At 48.8% G+C, this 19,058-nt stretch overlaps 6 protein-coding genes across 6 annotated transcripts; 3 read left to right on the top strand and 3 right to left on the bottom strand.

Annotated features, from left to right (window-relative positions):
- The first annotated feature begins 564 nt into the window (after nucleotides 1-564).
- Nucleotides 565-3,495, top strand: TERG_03941 (uncharacterized protein). Its single transcript, XM_003234843.2, has 2 exons — nucleotides 565-1,624; nucleotides 1,692-3,495. The coding sequence occupies exons 1-2, from the start codon at nucleotides 1,078-1,080 to the stop codon at nucleotides 2,072-2,074; spliced, it is 930 nt and encodes a 309-aa protein (XP_003234891.1). The 5' UTR covers nucleotides 565-1,077; the 3' UTR covers nucleotides 2,075-3,495.
- A 2,999-nt stretch (nucleotides 3,496-6,494) lies between these two features.
- TERG_03940 (uncharacterized protein) lies at nucleotides 6,495-7,655 on the top strand (the record flags this gene model as incomplete). The annotated part of the gene is made up of 3 exons (XM_003234842.2): nucleotides 6,495-6,838; nucleotides 6,904-7,542; nucleotides 7,607-7,655. Exons 1-3 carry the CDS (start codon nucleotides 6,588-6,590, stop codon nucleotides 7,653-7,655), a joined length of 939 nt encoding a protein of 312 aa, XP_003234890.1. The 5' UTR covers nucleotides 6,495-6,587.
- A 2,554-nt stretch (nucleotides 7,656-10,209) lies between these two features.
- Nucleotides 10,210-12,569, bottom strand: TERG_03938 (uncharacterized protein). The gene has a single exon (XM_003234840.2). The coding sequence runs from the start codon at nucleotides 12,220-12,222 to the stop codon at nucleotides 10,870-10,872; it is 1,353 nt and encodes a 450-aa protein (XP_003234888.2). The 5' UTR covers nucleotides 12,223-12,569; the 3' UTR covers nucleotides 10,210-10,869.
- A 640-nt stretch (nucleotides 12,570-13,209) lies between these two features.
- TERG_12084 (uncharacterized protein) lies at nucleotides 13,210-13,461 on the bottom strand (the record flags this gene model as incomplete). The annotated part of the gene is made up of 1 exon (XM_047751096.1): nucleotides 13,210-13,461. The coding sequence occupies one exon, from the start codon at nucleotides 13,459-13,461 to the stop codon at nucleotides 13,210-13,212; it is 252 nt and encodes an 83-aa protein (XP_047606148.1).
- Nucleotides 13,462-13,904: 443 nt separating this feature from the next.
- TERG_03936 (CAMK protein kinase) lies at nucleotides 13,905-16,718 on the bottom strand (the record flags this gene model as incomplete). Its single annotated transcript, XM_003234838.2, has 5 exons — nucleotides 13,905-15,319; nucleotides 15,377-15,670; nucleotides 15,724-15,770; nucleotides 15,827-16,397; nucleotides 16,462-16,718. The coding sequence occupies 5 exons, from the start codon at nucleotides 16,716-16,718 to the stop codon at nucleotides 14,155-14,157; spliced, it is 2,334 nt and encodes a 777-aa protein (XP_003234886.1). The 3' UTR covers nucleotides 13,905-14,154.
- A 617-nt stretch (nucleotides 16,719-17,335) lies between these two features.
- TERG_03935 (uncharacterized protein) lies at nucleotides 17,336-19,036 on the top strand (the record flags this gene model as incomplete). The annotated part of the gene is made up of 1 exon (XM_003234837.1): nucleotides 17,336-19,036. The coding sequence occupies one exon, from the start codon at nucleotides 17,336-17,338 to the stop codon at nucleotides 19,034-19,036; it is 1,701 nt and encodes a 566-aa protein (XP_003234885.1).
- Nucleotides 19,037-19,058: the final 22 nt, after the last annotated feature.

Genomic DNA, 19,058 nt, shown 5'->3' with positions numbered 1-19,058 from the left:
CCTGCCCGGAGCCCAATCCGCAATGCGCAATGTGCCCCCCAACGGGAGTCGACGAGGGCTCTTTTTAGTCCTTAGGGACGAGCAGACATCCGATTCAGCGGGAGAATTACGGAGGGAAGAGGCAGGCGAGGGCTCTAGTCGCCTTTTAGTCGTGAGATGCAAGGGGGCTGGCAGGCTGGCAGGTCAGGCTTCTTGCTTGCTCTCTGGGGGAGCCAAGGTGTGACGTGGGTTTTTTTGTTGTTTTTCCCCCTTCGCTGGGAGATACGCGTATCCGGACGCAGGGAAAAGCCGCCAGTTTAAGACGGGGAAGCAGATATAACAAAAGAAAAACAGCAAGGAACAAGCAAAAGAAAAAGAAGACGAAGAAGAAGTAAGTGACAAAAGAGTGACAGAGATCGCGCGCTGCTTCGCCGGCCGTGAAGAGTCGCTGGCGTGCAGAAGCGAAGTCGAAGTCGAAAGCGACGAAAAGAGGAAAAAGCGCGAAGGTTTTGTTGATGCTGACTAAGACCGCCGATGGCTTGACGATCTACGAGATGGGCGAAAATCAGCGGCGGACGGGAAGAACGTGCAAGGGCTTGCTCTTGTTTCCTGCTCGCTTAGCACGATAATAATAGCAGTCTGAGGGCAATAGCTGCGGTGTTAAGCAGCTAACGATTAATGCAAGTCATAATATCTCGATTATAATGATATTAATCGCAGCGTTTATTATCTTTGTTTTCTTCCCGCCGGCCAGGGTTAGGATTATGTAAGTGAACATTATGTAATGGTTTATTAAGTCAATTGCTTATGTAATTAATTCTTTCTCTCGTAGCTTCTTTCTCTTCAGGCCGTTAGATGTTAGAGATATTAGATATCATTCTTCTTCTCTCTCTTACGGCTTTGTCGGCCTTCTGTACGGAGTGCGATAGTTGTCTCTCTTGCCTCCATTGATGCATCCCGGCTTTCTCTCGCTTTCTGCGTCATAGGTGCCTCTTCCTTCGTTGATAATCTCGATACCAAGTTTCGTCCATAAAGACAACACGAAAAAACGAAGATTCAGACGAACAAACAAGTAAAGAGATAGCAGATAAAGATAAGATGGAACAATCAGTCGCTGAAGAACAGACACCAGCTGTCTCGTTCAAGAAACGGTCCGCCAAAGCCAAGTCCAGCCTGCGGAAAAAGGCAACCACTCCTCCGCCAGCATCCGACTCAGAAGACTTCACATCCAGCGACGACGAGCAGGGCCACAGGATAAAGCGCAGGCGGAAGAATGCGGGGGTCAGCGCCTCATCTAGGACAGCAGCAGCTTCTGCGGGCCGAGAGCTAGACAGCGAAAAGCCAGAGACGACCGAGCGGCCGGCTCTCCCTACCACCAACGATGCCACAAAGCAGTCTAACTGGTACGATGAGGAACTAGACGAGAAGAATCTGCTAGGAAACACACGGCCACGACTGGGGGACACAGGCCAGGCCGCGGTAGACGGCAAATACCGGGGGACGTCAAACTATCGGAGCTTCATCCAGAAGAACCCCAATGCGCCCACCAAGCAGGTTGGGCCCATGAAAGCGGCCACCAACATACGCACCATCACGGTCACCGATTACGCTCCAGACGTTTGCAAGGACTATAAACGGACAGGATGTAAGCGATTTTTTTTTTCCCTCTTCTTTACACATGCTTTTTCATTGTACATGCTGACAATAATCAGTCTGTGGCTTTGGTGATTCATGCAAGTACCTCCACGCTCGTGAGGATTACAAGGCAGGATGGGAACTAGACCGAGATTGGGATGTACAAACGGAAGGCAAAAAGCTAGATGGTCAGACTGTGGCCTCTCGTCGAGGCGGAGAGGACGAGGCTGGCGAGGATGAAGAAGATGAGGAAGAGGAGGGCATCCCGCCCGATTGCGCTATATGCCATAAGCCGTACACGAGCCCGATAGTAACAAAATGTGGGCACCATTTCTGCGAGCTATGCGCGCTAAAGAGATACCGGAAGAATCCAGACTGCGCCATATGTGGTTCCCCGACCGGAGGGCTGTTTCGTGCCGCAAAGAAGCCGGGCATACGTGGCCAAAAGGTGGAAAGCTAAGCAGTTTGACGCTAATGAGTTGACATATGATACCCATGTGCAATATTCATTTGCCTCATTGCCCAACTCAAGAGTAATCTGTACATCTAATCATTGACATCATACGCTGGGAACTGCTGTCTATATATAAAGGCCCGTTTCTTTCCCTGTTCATCATTTTCCATTCTTTTCTCTCCCTTTTCCTTGTATAGAATGAATATTTCAACGCTCCTTCGTTAAACAGCCAACCAATGATGTGCTCGGATATTGTGGACACAACGCGTCTGAAGTGGCTGCTCCAACCAATAAGCTTCGCATATTTTGTCGACAAGCGAGCAACAGACGCGGCTTTCGACATCAACACTCAGGTCAAACACGACTCAACACCCAATGGGCTATAGACAAGAAGAAAATGCAGTCATAAACCAAGACTGCACTCCTTATTTGCGTCTTATGGTCATAGCCATAGTTAATACGTCTTGGCCTACGTTCACTTCAACTAAGTACTAGATGTTTCCATGAGGAACGTACCAAGACTCTTCGAGCATATTGTCTGCTGAATGCGACGGTGGCAGTGGCCATCTTCCAGGACAAGATACCCCCAGAATTCTATGTGATGCGCAATCAATCACGTACAACGCCCCCGAAATTGCGCAACTACCTTTGCATGATGACATGTCTGTCGAGGAGATACACTCACAATGACCATACCATGGGCAAAGGAATGCTTAAAGTGGCAGAAACATGGATGAAGAAGGGCCAGCGCGTCATGTAGATGAGTTTGGGACGAAGATGCGGCATTCAAAACTCACAAAAGCTGCCGATTTTCGTGGTTTCCGCCACAGCGTCCCGATGTTTAGACACAGTTAATGACAAGCCAGAAAAGATAGTTAAGGAATGATGAAGGAATCCTCGTTGTACGCAGTAGATTGCTGCCCCATGTCTATCGATTCATGGACTCCATAATTCTCTCCGTTTACCCAGGTATCATCCAGCCTATATAGGGCCAAAGAAGAATCAGAAGGAACAGAATGTCAAATGAAAGGTGCCATCCCACGAGCCTGGTTCTTTGGTCGTTATTGCCCGACGCAATCGCTATGATGCCGTCAGAAGGAGCGATGAGTCACGTCCGTTCCATGTTAACTGGATGACCGCCACTACATCGCTCCTACCTGGCTGAAAATATCATGGCTCAGACCGTTAGCCGGGGTTTTGCCAGAGGAAGAGAGGAAGGAGCCCCAAAGAGCAGTAGCGGCGGCAAATTACCAGTGAATAGAGGGTGCCACCGCGTCATGTCCACTTGCCTATGATGCTCAGTGAGTCATAAGTGGCATCTACTATGACGGCGCATGGCAAACTGGCTCCCGAGGGGCGTGCGTGATCTCCGAGAGGATCTGTCTACTTAAACCTCGTCCTTCTCCTTCTCCCTCCTTCCTCTCTTCCTCTTCTTTTTTTTTTTTTTTTCTCTTTCTCATCTGTAGCCATCTATTCAGCCATCTTTATCCAGCTATACCACCCATCTATACCCATCTATACCCATCTGCTGCTATCTCTGCTATATATACCCATTTCTGCTATCTCTGTTATCTCTGCCATCTCTGACATCTCTGCCATCTCTGCTATCTCTATTATCTCTGCCATCTCTGCCATCTCTGCCATCTCTGCTATCTATACCCATCTTCTGCCATCTTTTACTATTTCTGTCATTTCTGCTATCTCTGCCATCTCTAATATTTATACCCATCTTCTGCCATCTCTTCCATCTATACCTATCTACCGCTATCTGGTGCTATTTCTGTTATCTATACCCATTTATTGCCATTTATTGCTATCTCTATCATCTCTGCCATCTATATTTATCTACTGACATTTACTGAAATCTATCGATATTTACTGCTATCTCTGCCATTTATCAATATCTATAACCATTTATTACCATTTATTGCCATATTTTGCCATATGTTGCCATATATGTGATGACGGCCCCCGGGCCTCCCCTCCCATTCCCCCCCACTTCTCCAATCCCCCTTGCCTTCTTCCCTTTCCTCCTTGTGTTACACGATTGTCCGCTCTGAGAACCAAGGCTGACACTCCACTCTCGCATGAACTATAGTTTCACATCCAGCTACGAACCTGAGACCCTCGAGCCTCCTTACGGTGAGTTTTCCATTACTACACCTGTTAGAATGGCTTGCTAACAACTACCACCAGATACCTTTGACGGAAAGGGCCCACGCCCCCCCCCCCCCGGAAGCAAAGCGAATTTACATACATGGGTCTGGGAGCCAACGCTAACATCCTTCTATTGCGGTGCCTACACATTTACAACCGCTCGCTACACCTATCAAGATAGCATAAGAGGCTTTCACGTCACCTTCCCACTGTGAGTTCAGAGGTCTTCTATACCCTTATCAGGATGACCTGCATACTGACTTATAGAAAGTATGAGCGCTGCCAGACAGAAACGGGGTGGCCGCTGCCCCCCTGTGAGTAGAATATTTCCCCGTGGAAGGCCAAAGCGCACTGCTAACACCCCTATAACGCTGAATATGGCCAAAAAAAATCCATCAACTCAGAAAGCCTTCAGATTAGAATATTACAAAGCTAGGCGCGTTTTCACTCCCAGGTATGACATTCTCCAGACTCCTGCGCCCCAGTCATTGTACAGGATGTGCTAACAATATGATAACCATCTTGGTTGTCCAAACCAGAGAGCTGGTTTATATGCATCAGCTACATTTAGTTGTCAACCTTGATGGCAGTGGGATGGCTCAAGTAATGCTCTAGAAGCTACAAGTCACGAAAGCAATGTGATGCAGAATGGTTGCTAGGATGAGAGTGGTCTTGACAGGAAGAAGGAAGCTAGAGAGATAGGAAGTGGATGTGAGGATGGCCTTATGGACAACAGGTTCTTGGAAACATGAGTAGATAGCTTATCTGAGAACCTGCATGTCTCTCGTTTGACGTGCTAAATTTATCTTTGTCTTTCTCCATTTCTTCATATTATGACCCTCTACGCGTCTATCAATATTCTACCAGTGTAACTCTCCATACCAGCTCTCAGATGTACATGATAGCGAACTCATCGACAAGATCGAGTCCCAAGCGTGGTAGTCAAAATAAGATGGCAGTTACACCAGGCAGACATCCTCGCCTGCCTGGGATGCCATGCAGTTACTCTGTAGTTGACTGCTTTTCAACGCTAGGATGAGACCACCACTTTATGATAACTGCAGCCCCGATGCTGCCAGTCGCACGCCTATCGGATAAAGGGACACATTATCAGCTTGTGAAGAGCAGCCATCGCATGCTGCCTTTATCTCGGTGTTTTTTTGGGCCTTTGAGAGAGCTGAACAGCCATGCCAGCCACAGCGACGAAATCGAGGATGACAATGAGGCTATCGGCCACTATAAACACGGCTTCAGCAGCAAAATCTATTCCAACAGCCCGCGATGTTGTCACCCGAAGGCTCATCGGTTAAACGACTTAGATTCCAGTGGCCAAAAGTCTGGCAGTTTCAGATCTCGATAACTACGGAGTGCTCCAAGAGGTCTTGTCCTCTGCTTCTCTGCTGCCCCATCTCGACCGTCCAAGGCTCAACACTCCCCCACAACCACTCCGCCAGACGAGCGTTTGATATACAGCTCGACGGCCCTGAGATATCGTATGCTCGGACACGCAGAATATATCAAGGATTTAAGGTTCGGATCCAGCGGCTTGGAGAGTTGCTTGTTTTTCTCTGGTTTTGTTTGCTTCTTCTGTGGCTTAAGTTATATGTCTGACTGACAGCGATATAGGAAGACAGCATGGCTATATAACCATCGCTCATTAACTACACCAGCCCACCTGAGCAAGCCGTCTCCCACACATGGCTGCGTTCCCGCGCGCCCTTTGGTTCGAGGGCTGGTCAGGGACAGGGAGTCAGGGGCCAGAGGCAGCAACCAGCTGTGAGACGGGGCTGCGACTCCATCAGGATGGAGCAGTATGGAGCTGGCACCATCCTCTCAGCCACTAATTTTACCCTTAGTTAAAGTACGGAGTACCCTGGCCCCCTTCCACCAGCCCAGAAGACTAACCTCTCTGCTCTAGTTACGTCCACGATGTCATGGGCTGACGAGGCGCGACCGTTCGCCGCTGTGGAGAGACAGAGACGCAGTCGAAGGGGGAGTAGCGTAAATTATGCACATCCCCTTCTCCAAGCCAACATCTCTCTCGATCCTCTGTTAGGTCTGTCTGACAGCTGTGGGAGACCCTCCTGATGGCTGAGGCAGATGTCTTTCTTTGTCCCCTCGCCCTGCTCGTCTCGATAACGACATCTTTTTCACCATGACGCTGGCCGAGCTGCGGTGATCTCGTCGTACATCTCCCCTTGGCCTCGTCAGCTCTCGTTCTCTTCCCGTTTCTTATTTTATTTTCCATTTTTTTTTTTTTTCTATTATTCTTCCCGTCTTCTTTGCTTCTCTATTTCTTTCGCTTCCTGATTCTCTTCCTTATCTGCTTCTTTTCCTCTCGTTTCGTTTGCGCTGATTCAGAATGACGAAATGCCGGCTCCGTCATTTCATCATCCTTACGGGATCTGTGCTGGCCTGCATATGGTACTTCCTCGGTGGTGAACTCCGAGCCATTGCGGACCAGTACAACGTCCGAGACTACCTCAGAGCCTCGCTAGACCCGAGCAGACAGCCCGTCAGGCCGTCCAATGTCGCTGCTGTCGGCGACAAGGCCATTGTCATGGCTGCCCTGGAGGAGGAAGACACTCACTGGGTCGAGGAATACCTCCCGGAGTACGCAGGCCCCTGGCTACCTATCCTTCCAGGTTTAACACCGATGTGCTAAAGTATATCTACAGCTGGCAGCGGGCGATCTACACCGTCAACCCATCTCCGGAAACCCGACGAGACCCCAAACGTCTTACGACGCCCGCAAACAAAGGTCATGAAGCAATGGCATACCTCACCTACGTTATAGAGCACTATGATTCTCTACCTTCTATCGTCGCCTTCATACACTCTCACCGCAATGGCTTCTTCAGGGCCTGGCACGTCGATGCTCCGCTGCACGACAACGCCATAGCGATGCAGTCCCTGCAGACGGACTATATCAGGGAGAACGGCTATGCCAACCTTCGATGTATGCGGAACTTGGGTTGCACGTCACCTGGCAGACACCCGCTTCTTACACCTGAAGTATGGGGCGAATTGTTCAACGGGACAGCGCAGGGGAAAGCTGCTGCCGCCGCCGCCGCTTCTGCTTCTGCTGGTGCCAAGGGAGATGCGAAAGGTGCTCGAGCCGTCATACCGGTGCCGGATGTGGTGATGGTTGCATGTTGTGCACAGTTTGCTGTCTCAAGGGACCAGATTCGACTACGGCCGTTGGAAGATTACATACACTTCCGGCAGTGGCTGTTTGATACCTCTTTCAACGACGCTACTAGTGGCCGTATATTCGAGTATATATGGCATATAATCTTTGGCAAGGATGCTATCTAGTATGTATCCCTGTCCCTGTAGTACGGTCGTCGCACTACTTACTAACGATATATTCATGTATAGCTGCCCCGAGGAAGATACCTGCTACTGCAAGGTCTATGGCCGCTGCTAGCGCCACCTTTACATCTCTTCTATTTTACTATTCTCGCATTTTTGCATTATATAAACCGGGCTCCCGTTACGTCTTGTATAAAGGTACGGGTAGAAAAGCTTATAGAATTTTGTTAAAAAGCGCTAGTGTATATACCCCCTGCTTTTTTTATGGCGCTTTCGTTATATTGTACATGCATGTGGCTTTATTTTTATTTTTACTATTGTTACTCGTTATATAGAAATAGATACACTCTGTACCCTGCTCGAGACCGAACCTAACAAATTTCATCTCGTTCGGATTTTCGAATACTGTCCAATTGTAATGCTTTCCTGTTAGAAAATATCATATTAGATAGAATATTAGCAGCGATTGATGTTTCAGGATTTTGCATACATCTCTTGCCCTGCATGCGACGAGGGGATTCCAAGGAACCATGATCTAATTTGAACTTCTTTTTTTTGATCTTGATATAAGTCTCCCCTAAGTGCATTTCATCACCTTTTAATATTAGATTTCTAACCTTCTTTTAATCGTAGTTGTACTAGAGGTATTCAACTGTCGGCACTGGTTTCCCGCATAACTCTTCTAAGCGAAGGTATGAGGGTTCTGGTAGGCAGGTATTGTTAGCTCCATCCTTGTTTTCCTCTCCGTTAGGCTCCAGGGGGTTTTGGGTAGAACACCCCGTAGTAGTAGACCCAGTAGTAGATTCAGAATCAGATACAACGTTTGTTAATAAATCGATTCACGTTCGTTCTTTACCCATCCTTCCTGCTCGAGCTTAATAGCTGTTATCTGTAGATCGTTGTAGATATTCTGATCGAAATATCGTGAATCGCTACTATCGTGAACATTCAGCTTTATGAGTCCGGGAACCGTAGCGTAGATCCGCATGACTCTTGCTGCATAAAATCAGCGGTGGTCCTAGTTTTGGCAGCATACCATGTGTTGGACTCGATTTAGCATATCGATGCTCAATAGCGAACTTAGGGATAGGGGTTTCAGTGATACGTTGTTATCTACCGCAGCCTTCGTGTCTTTAACCAGGTCCGAGAAGTATTTGTGCATACTATGCTTGCTGACAATCCGTTCCTCGATTTTCATATTAGTTAGTAGTCTATATATATAGACAGGTTTATTCTCCTGGCCACAACGATGAACTCTAGCAAACGCCTGTTCCTCATTCGGTGGAGCTCATTTTGCATCAAGAACGTGTGGTATTGTGGAGTCGGTGGTGCTTGATTCGCTTGTAGCCAGTTAGGTTCGAGAAGAATCAGGCGGAAAGCTCTCGTGAGGGTATAGCCGGTTGCCAGTATATTTATACTTCCGACAATGACAAATGGCTCATTATGATGAGTCCAAGGAGACCTTTGCTGCATAAAATGAGCGAAGGTCCTAGTTTTGGTAGCATATCATATGTTGGACTCGTTTTAGCATATCGACGCTCAATAGCGAACTTAGGGATAGAGGCTTCAGCTGAGTCGTCCGTAAGCTTGGGCTCGTTTTAACGTCTCCGGGATAGATCCATCAGCTGGTTTATCTGCAGGCTTGGTAATATTATTGGGCCTGCTGTGCCATGTAATCCGTAATTAGTGGCTGAATCCATTTTGGGCCAGATTCGCAAGGTAGGAGGATCGTTCCGTCGTGGAGGCATCAGTAGTTCGTATATATGCTTGACGCACATCCGCCCGCCATGCTGGATGGTTATATGCCCGGTATTTAGAACTGGCAGAGAGGACCACATTCAATCTGTTCCAACCATCGACCACTCGTTCATCGACTTAGAGCAGAGATAAACGCATTCTTCTCGTTGCTCTGTTCCATGATCTGCTTCTGTCCAACAATAATGCTATGCTGCATTCGCTCATCGAGGTAAATGTTGGTAGCTGAGTCTGCTAGCAACGCTTGCAAATTTCTATTCCCTGATAATCCGCCTGCAACCAAGTCCCCTGACCTTCATCAGTTGAGAAGGTTTGTTGTTCTACAACCTGCCAGGGAGGAGTGTTTCGTTGGGCCGCTTCTCATTATCGTGAAGGCACGGCATAAAGCCATGACCGTAAGTCCCCCATTCTGGCGCCATGCATCTCTCAGAGTAGGGAGTCTTTAAACATCTGGGCCGGACGCCGACTACAGCCTGGTAAGATGATTGCACTCTAGGCGTTCGTTGTGTCCATGCAGCGAAATTTTGGCCCTTGTTGGTAGCAAGCACCAGTAAGGGCATCCTTACTGTTGGCTTATGGTAATTGTCAGGGTGACCCCGATGTAGGCGGATATTGAATATGAATATGGGGAGTATCAAAGTGTCATGGTATATATTGAAGGCTGCTCCCCCGAAGGGAGGCAGGGGAGTGTGTTTGGAAGAGAGAAGACACCATCCTGGGGGCAAATCATGGGTATTTTATATTCGACTCCCTTGCAAACGAGCTGTCTCTTCTTCTCTGCAGCGGCCACGACTGTCTCAAGACAACGGCTGTAGTTGATACAATCAGTATCAGGCCAGGCAGGTGAATATAGGAGCTCGACGCAAACGAAGTGAGACCGCCTGAAATGCCACCGCCAGCTGGGTCCGGGGGTATCAGCGAACGGACGTTCTTTGTTCCTGGGGTCAAGCAGAGTCCCAACAGCACTGATGCAAGCAGAGCAGAGAAAGGCCAACGTTGAGGCGGTGTACCTGGAAGAGAGGGATATTCCTTTCATGCGGACCGGGATGTTTGATTGCGGGCAGGCTCGTACAAGCCACAGCAGAAATAATCGCGTCAACAGATAGCTAGCTAAATCGATAAGTAAACAGATAAGTAAACAACCGGATAAGATAAGACATGGATAAGATGAGTAGATAAGTTTATTTGGTGGGTTATAGTCGGGATGAATAGCTAGACAGACAGAACACGGAGTAGTAATTTGTAGGAGAGTCATCACATCATAAGCCGAAGGATAGCAGAGCCAAGTACAAAAAGACAGACAAAAGAAAACCCCAAATATCCCGCAAGCGCCGAGCCTCCCGCCGTCCAGGGAGTACTGTCTGTTCTTTTTGCCCGTTTCCTTCAGGGCATCCTCCCTTCGCGAAAGGACATAAAATCAATCAAAGCACATGAAAAGATAGGTCTAGAGTGCTGACAATATGGGTAAGATGGAAAAGGAAGGTATTAAAAGAGACGAATAAAAGGAGAAATAATAAGAAAGAAATAATGGATAGATAGAAAGGAAAGGTGCAGGAGACAAAGGGTAGGCTTAATCATGGCCGCCAGCTCTCGTCTATCCGCCCTCTGACCATCCGCCGTCCTCGTCTGAGGCCGACGTTGCCTTCTCCAACAAGGGCTTTCCATCGCCTGCCGACGGAGTCGTGGTTCTTGCCCATCCGTCGTGCGCAGTCATTCCAGTCACGCTTGGATAGTTTTAGTTTCTCGAGCACGAGCTCGACTAGTCTTCCGTCGTCTTCGGTCGTCCACTCTGTGCTTGGATGAGGAGGCGAGGAGAATATCGAGGAGCCTATGGCATTGTTTAACGAGTTATGTGTGGCCGCCGTAACGGCGAAGGAAGGGAAGGAGGAGGTTCGATCCGGAGAGGTAACAGTGCTGCTGGATATTTTATCTGCGTTGTCACCTCGTCGATTCCATTGCCGCCGGATGCACGGGGACTGTGTAGGCGATCGTTGCGACTTGGATGGGGTGTCGAGTGACCGGAAATCTCCGGTTTCGAGGCCAAGTGGGAGCTCTGGAGGTGCACGTCTCTGCCTCTTTGGTGTTGAGAACTTGTCTTCATGTTCTCTATTCTTGCTTCCGTGCTGGAAGTCCATGGACTCCTCGTAGACCTCTCTCCTTCTCTTGTTGGCGCCGCGAGGGTACTTTGCGGCTGGCTTGACTACCCTCTTAACTGTGCGCGCAGATGATAATGGGCCTGTAGATGATGAGGTAGATGAAGCAGAGGTGGTTCGGTCCTGAAGATACGGCGTAGGTTTCACTTGCAGAGGGCTCTGGAGACGTTCTGGTTTGGGTGCTCGAGTGCGCGCACGACTGGGTGAGGGAGCAGGGGATACATTTAGCAGCGACTGGAGCGCTCGGCATGTTCCCAGGAGGCCATTTCCAGATCTGATGCCATCGTCAGAAGGCGGCGGAGTGGATGGGAAGAGGTGGGAGGCGGCGAAGCGAGGCCGAGAGGAATATTGTTGTTGCCGTGACTCGCACGACAGGGCAGAAGGCAGAAGCATCGTGCTTGAAGCAATCCGTACACTGCGTATGCAGAAGCGCAAGCCTGTGCCGGGTGTCGGCGACCGAAGCGGGAGCGAAGGCGAATATGTATTCAAAAGTAGGCGTTGTTTGCGCTGTGCCGGCGGCTGCCTGGATTTTTTTTTTTTTTTTTTTTTTTGGCGCTGGGAGTTATGCGCCGGGCGAGTTTTCTTGAGAACGCGAGGTGATATGGAGATGCGGTAAGCTGGAAGAGGTCCTGTTAAGCAATGCGCTTCATGCGCTGTGTCGGAGCGGTCTTTGCGACGGTGCGTGGGTGATTGAACGGCGATGCGGCGGGTGCGGACGGGTTGATTGTAAGGAGTTGGAAACCTGGGGAGGAGGTTGGGAGGGAAAATCAACATAAATCGCACGATCGGGAGGACAGAAAGGCAAAAAACGGGCTCTGACAGGCTAGCGGCACAAGCGGCTTGGCGCGGCCAGGGCTAATTTGGCGCTGCAGGAAAAAGCAACGCCGCGAGGATGGAAAGTCGCAGGGAAGCCGGCTTAATAATGAGGGCTGCGGTGGGGAGAAGGTCGCCGTGAAGAGTGTGCGAGATGGAGGTGTACTTATGGAGTCCCTGCTGCGAGCTAGAGAAAGGGCGGTCCATCATCTGGCAAGGGAACGAAATGCTCCGTCGGGACTAGTCTTTCGTCTGTTGTTGTGTGCGGTGAAGAGGCCGGCATGGGGACCGAGACAAGGCCGCTTGGGATCCGGGCTGGTAGGAGCTAGAGCGTGCGTGGGAGGAAAAAGGAAGACAGCAACAATGTGATGCCTCAGAGGACTATCAAGCGAGGGGACCGGCCTGCCCCGTGGTGGTGCTGTTGAATCATAATAATAATATCTAACCGCCCACCCTGGGCTTTGTTTGTTTGTTTCTGTCTGGCCATCCCTCATAGTTCTTTCGTAGCATAGCAACGGACGGATAAAAGGCAAGGAGGAGTTTGCTCAGCTGGAAGCTGCTCCGCTCAGTTGAGCGAATTGGCTTTTATGCCGCTCTGCACCCCCGTCCGACTACTGCAGAGACAATCTACTTCAAGCTTTCTGCTTCCATTTGGGGGGTTTTTGTTGTGCTGTTCTTGCGACAGCCCTTCCAGGCCGGAACACAACATGTCAACCCCAGCAAGCTACTGGCAGACACCCTGCGAGACCTTCCGCTGCAAATCCCTACAGCTGTCTTGAACCAGTGGAAGACCTCTCTTGACAACAGCCGTTTCGTCTCTCGGGGTCTGGTCGACTCGTGGACTGTGGCCCTCGAAGTCGTCCTCTGTACCACCGAACCTCCCGGGAAAAGCAACTGCATCGCGGTGTCACAAACTGCGCCCACCTGCCCCTTCGATTGGCCAGCCGATCACCCATCCTTGTAGGTTAGTTGAGACGATCCTAAGAAAACGCCCACTGTCCACGACTCGGCTTCGATGGGTAGGAGAATAAAGTTGGGGATGAAGGTACCAGGGTGCTGAAGGTTTTGGAAGGCTGCGGTCCGTCCCATCAAATAATCCCATCGCCTGACTTGGGCCTTGCCCACTCGATATCCGACATCACCATGGCGACGGTGCGTGCCGAATGGAGCCTGTCCAGAGTTTGCCTTCACAGAACCCATTTTATTATCACTCCCCAGTAGCTTGCGTAAAATGTTCCGCAAAAGGTCAGCTGAAGATGGAAAGTTCGTCTCTTCGAAAAAAAAAAAAAAAAAATAATGCCCCTTGTTTTTCCCATGTCTCAGTATCGTCGGGTTTGCGCAGCTGCTGGCTCTTTCGCTAGGCAAATGATAAATCAGCCTTCTGGCCACCAATATCTTTCCCGAGGGCTCGCCACTCCTCACATTAGATTTTTGATACTCTGCATATTTGATATCCTTTCTGTTGATCTGCTCTCTCTTTTCCCCCTATCGTCAGCTTCGCCACACAAGCGAAAAGCCATCAAAGTCAGACGCGCCGCACGCGCGCTAACGCGTCTGTCGCGCTTTTTCGCGTTTCGTGAACCTGCAGAAGAAAACTTTAATCTGACCAATAAAACCCGATCGCCAGCTTCATGTGCTTAGTCATCTTATCTTGCATCGCAACTTCAAGGGAAAGGAAGACAACAGATGACAACTGGAAGGAAAGAAGAGAAAGGACAAAGAAAAAGGAAAAGGTTGGACAGCTTGCTACCAGTCACAGAGATATTTGGATGCGTATCCGCTGTGTTTGGTCCAGCTTTTTTTTTAGGAAAACGGGAAGTAATAAAAGCAAAAATTGAATGACGAGGGGCAATGTTACCACCTTGTCGACCTGTTCGTAGAACAACAGCGTTTTTATTGCTCACCATATCTGACTGCACGACGCTTCCCAGTCAGAGGGTCGAGTACCTCTTCAAACACTTCGTCTTCTTCCAAAGACGATCTATTGCTGTTGGTGTCGCACTTTGGCCGAGAGCTTGCGCCCTTGAAATTGCGCTTAGCAGGCACCTGCTGGACCGCTTCCCTTTCAGGCCTTAGGGCGAGAGCTTCATTCTGATGTTGTTTAACGAATAACGAGGGTGGTGTGGTACTTCTCACCACGTTAGGATCCCATTCGCCTTCAGTCACTGTTTCTGGCTGCTCGTGCCCCATATCATCACCCACACTCGTGTTAGACTGTGTTCCCTTCGGCCGTTGAACTGCTTCGTGATCATTTTTGTTCCATGCTTCGGGACTAAACGGGTTCCTGATACGCGGCTTGGCCTGGTGGTCAGCTGCATCGTCATGGCTGGTCGCTTCAAAGCGGACTCTGGCCCTTTTTGGGCCCATTAATATACCATCCCGCTTTTGAGCCGTCGACCCTTGTGGGGAGTGAGGGGAAGAAGCATCCGTGCTACTTTGTAACCTTTCAGGGGCCTCTTTTTTCTCGGGATCTGAGAGCGTTATCGATATGTTTCTTCCGGCTTTCATTCCAGGATCCCAGCGCGAGATAGAGAAGTAGGATGACTCTCCGATCTCATCCTCAGGGGATGTGCTTTTTAGATCATGTTCCTGGCCCTCCAGGGAAAGTTGGATGGCACTTCTACCTTGCCAGAAGGTGTACTCACCCATGGACCCTTGTGCATACCGCAGGTCGTATAATACCTTCTCTTTTTCGTCTCGTGGTTCCCACCCTTGGATTGCACGCATGTAAAGCTCGTTGAAAGCTTGGCTGTGAGCACTGTTTGTGAACCAGTCATGGTTCAACGCTTCCTCGGCTGTCATCCGTTGCTTATCGTCAAGAACAAGGAGGCCACGAACGAACTGTTTTGCACGGTCACCCACACACTTCCAGTCTTCGTCCTGCTCGAGCACAGCGAGGTTACATTGTTTGGCCAGCTTTCCACAGTATTTACCAGTCACTGGATCGCTGAACGGTGAACCACCTGTCAGAAGGACAACAGTGAGACAGCCCAGAGACCACAAATCAACGGATTTAGTATACCCTTTAGTTAGCTTGTGGCACCCTTGCCCCATTTCACTACAAGGTATATTAGCGCACACATTGTATTGATCCATGATCGAGTAGCATCCTTACGGTGCAGTATACTCCAAAGTACCCATCACGGAGGCCATGCGTGACTTCTTGGGATTTAGATACCGGGCACATCCGAAGTCAGTCAATATCACTCGAGATCCATTAGACAAGGACGTCATTAAAACGTTATCCGGTTTTATGTCTCGATGGACAATGTTTTGACCATGTAAGTATACCAGTGCAATCACCACTTGTCGGATTATCACAGCAGCTTCCACGTCCAAGAGTTTGCCGTTCTTGAACTCAAGAAAGGAGAATAAGTCGCCTGCCGTGACAATGTCTTGAAATATGTATCTGCTTCCATCTCAGAAACTTGGCCACATCTTGATCAACATATGAACACTCACATGGAATTGTCTGTCTTGAAAACTTTCTCGATATTGATGATGTTGGGCTAAAAGTCTTGTTAGCTGCGGTTGCAAGTTGACTGGACGTGCCTACCTCACTTACATGTCGTAGCTTCTGCAAAATTTCCACCTCCCGGTCGTACATTCCTAGCTTGGCTTGTACCCTATATGTGAGACGGCGCTGTTTAGATGCCTTATTTCGTGTGTCTGAAACAGTCGTTTGGGACATTTTTCCTATCTCAATTTGTCGAAGCCTAGCTTTCAAATCTGCTAGGTTCACTATTTTGCAAGCCAGCTGTCTCTTCTTCTTCTTGTCAATGGACATGTGTACTCGTCCATACGCCCCACAACCTAAAGTACGGTTGGTTATGGAGTACTGTTTCTCGAAATGTTTCATCTCCTGGATCTGAACTTGATCAAATGTTGTTTGGAGCACTCTCTCACCCCGATACTCTATCATCACGCTGCTGCAAACATTTACCATATCTCCATCACTTAAGAGGAAACCTCCGCTGGCTTTTCCTATTTTAAGTCCATTCCAGAAGACGCCATTGCGGGACAGGTCTTGGACATACACGAGAGGTGCAACCTGTGTAGGGTTCTCTTGGTCAAATATGATTGAGTAGATACGAAGATGTATGTTGGACACCACAGGGTCATCCACGATCAAGTGACTTGAATGGTCAGCTACCGGTTTTCGGAACTGCTTTGACGACCAGAAATGAGAAAAGTGCCTACCATGTACTTGAATTCCGGCCCACTATGAACTCTTCATTGGCAAATAGCTTCCATTCTATAGATAGTTTAATTTGGGCCACTTTTCTTGCATTTATACCCCAGGTTGCTTCTCTAGAACTGAGAATGTAGCTGGACGGCTTCCTTAACATACCACTGCAAGACTTGCTCCTCGCATTATGGACATACAGAGTCCCAACATGGTCTGGCGAGCATGGCTGGAAGACGCCGCTGTCAACTTCAGAGTGTCTACCGCACATTGCAGACCTAGAATTCATTATACACTTGGGTTTTATTCAGTAAGCACGAACACACTCTCTTCAACCTAAGATGAAGTTGCTGAGGAAGAGTTGAAGTGACGTTGAAGGGATGAGGTCTAGATATACGCGATTAGGAAAACGCACGGACTACATATGAACACACCAATATATCGCGCCAACGCCTGGATTCTGTATCATATCTCGGTAGCGCACCATTTACGCTTTACTGACATTACTGATGGATATGGAATAGAGCACTCTAGACTACGAATTCATGGATTTGCTTCCTATGCCTGTGGCTAAACATAATTTTACTCGGCGGGTTCGATATACCAAGGTTGCCTCAGAATTATATTTTGCACAACACAGCATAACACACCTCGAAAATATGGCGTATACTTAATGGAAAATTTAACTCCTAACAAGGCACACTGAGCTTCGCAGGGATTGCAACGAATATACGCGAATGAGGCTGAGACCCCTGCCAAGGCACTCCTTCTGGACCGTACTAAACAGTGCCTGTTTTTATCTCACAACAGCAATCCTTTCTCCTTACAAACCCCAATTTTTGAACGTCCATTCCTGCGATAGATTCCTTCTAGTATTATGCCATTGCTATGTCGAACGCCTCGCCTGCGGATATCATTACCTATATCGGCGTTCCTCTTGCCGTGATTGGTGTGCTCCCCATACTATACACATGTGTTCGCGCTCTCCTTGTGCTACGGTCGATTCGCAAAGTCCTGGCGCAAAATGGACACTCCAACTCAGCAGTCACAAGAGGTAGCATGATGTCAGGGATCGTTGAAGTTGAGTTGCCTCGCTATACCATAACTCCTCTCGACCGGGAAGAAGATGAGGAATATTGGAAACTTAATCCAAACCGGTCCAGTCTCATTGGAGGCTCATGGTCGTATTTTCACTGGAACTGCCTAGTTACTGGCAAAAAGTTGTACCGGATTCAATACAAGGATGAATTGCTCGTTCCTCAGGCAGAAATAGACTTTGATGAGTTGATTGGATTCCTACTAGATCGTGGAGCTGTACCCGATGAAAATGGCTGGAACATGTTGAGGACAAGTGGACTGTGGACCCCAGCTGGAACTGTCTTACTACGATCTCCCCTGAGCGGATTTGGAGCTGCTTTGAGGACGAGTGTACCTGATGATTCGGATGGTGTCCTAAGCCTTAAGGTTCATTGGCAATGTGATTGGGACCAACGTGATAAGCATTGTCTTCCGCCATTTTGGATGCGGATCGATCAACCGAAGCTGTTCCGTGGTGGAACATTCTCAAGCCCAGGGGCTATCTCAAGAGAAGAAAGTGGATGTGTTGATGATAAAGATGGTGCAGAGCTACCATCTGAGAGCAATGACTCTGCAACTCCAGCTACAGTTTCATCACTACTGGCCCATATAGAGGAAAAGCGTGCTTCTCTTGATAGCACAGACGCCAGCAGCGACAGCATTCGATTCCGCATCGAAAGTGATACCGTTGAGAAAATTTACTTTGAACAGGACCATTTACTCAATGGAAGAACGGCGGAGATGGGCCATTTGGGCGACGCAATCAACCAGTGGTTCGTCTACACTGCTTCGTCATTAGGCCACATCGAAAAAGCAGGAACATGGAGCTTTGCACTGCCACAAAACATTTTACTGGCAACAAGTAGAGAAGCGGTCCCATGTGGTATTATGGAGCTGCTAGGGGTTATGCAGGGAGACGAATTGCCACATTGGGCATCTCCACGACCAAAATTTAATGACCATATGAAGTTCCATAACAGGTTTCTTGAGGATTTAAGGGCCAAGGAGGTTGAGAAAACAATGCCGCCGGCTCAAGCTGAGGCGTCTCGCCGGGCCAGAGAACAGGCGAGATGGGCGGCAATGCGAAACGACCATGCCGAAGAAATGAGACTTATGCGTGAGTATGAAGAGAATCGCGGAGTGGAGGCATTGACGTCTCCTAAGTTGAGCAACAAAGACATTGCAGATGCCTGCTTGCGGTGGCTGATAAGGAACAACTACATTCCCAAAACGTATCAGATCAAGGATCTAGTCAAAGCAGTGTTGTATCTGATGGTTCTAGATTCCATCCAAGCCAAGTCAATTGCTCAGCTGTGTGATCGTTGGACGATCTGGCATCAGTCTCCAGGCATGAATCGGTCGGAAATAGAATTCTTACGGGAGAATACGGCTAATTTCTGCTATGCCTCGTCTATGATATATACTATCCAAAAAGCGGCACGTTCGGAGGCTCAAGTGTCTACAGACATGCAAGAATGCCTCAAAGTATGGAAGAAAGTCCGGCTTGGTTGATAGATGTGAAAGATCAAGCTTG

The sequence above is a fragment of the Trichophyton rubrum genome, assembly GCF_000151425.1.
Source record: "Trichophyton rubrum CBS 118892 genomic scaffold supercont2.4, whole genome shotgun sequence".
Classification (NCBI taxonomy): domain Eukaryota; kingdom Fungi; phylum Ascomycota; class Eurotiomycetes; order Onygenales; family Arthrodermataceae; genus Trichophyton; species Trichophyton rubrum.
The sequence above is the reverse complement of the archived record's forward strand: the minus strand, read 5'-3'. Positions and strand labels throughout refer to the sequence as shown.

What these genes read in the sequence shown, in the direction of transcription:
- TERG_03941 (XM_003234843.2), top strand. Translation starts at nt 1,078, where the DNA reads ATGGAACAATCAGTCGCTGAAGAACAGACACCAGCTGTCTCGTTCAAG. An exon ending in GGACTATAAACGGACAGGAT is followed by an intron (nt 1,625 to 1,691) that starts GTAAGCGATTTT and finishes GACAATAATCAG; the next exon opens with TCTGTGGCTTTGGTGATTCA.
- TERG_03938 (XM_003234840.2), bottom strand. Translation starts at nt 12,222, where the DNA reads ATGTTGATTTTCCCTCCCAACCTCCTCCCCAGGTTTCCAACTCCTTAC.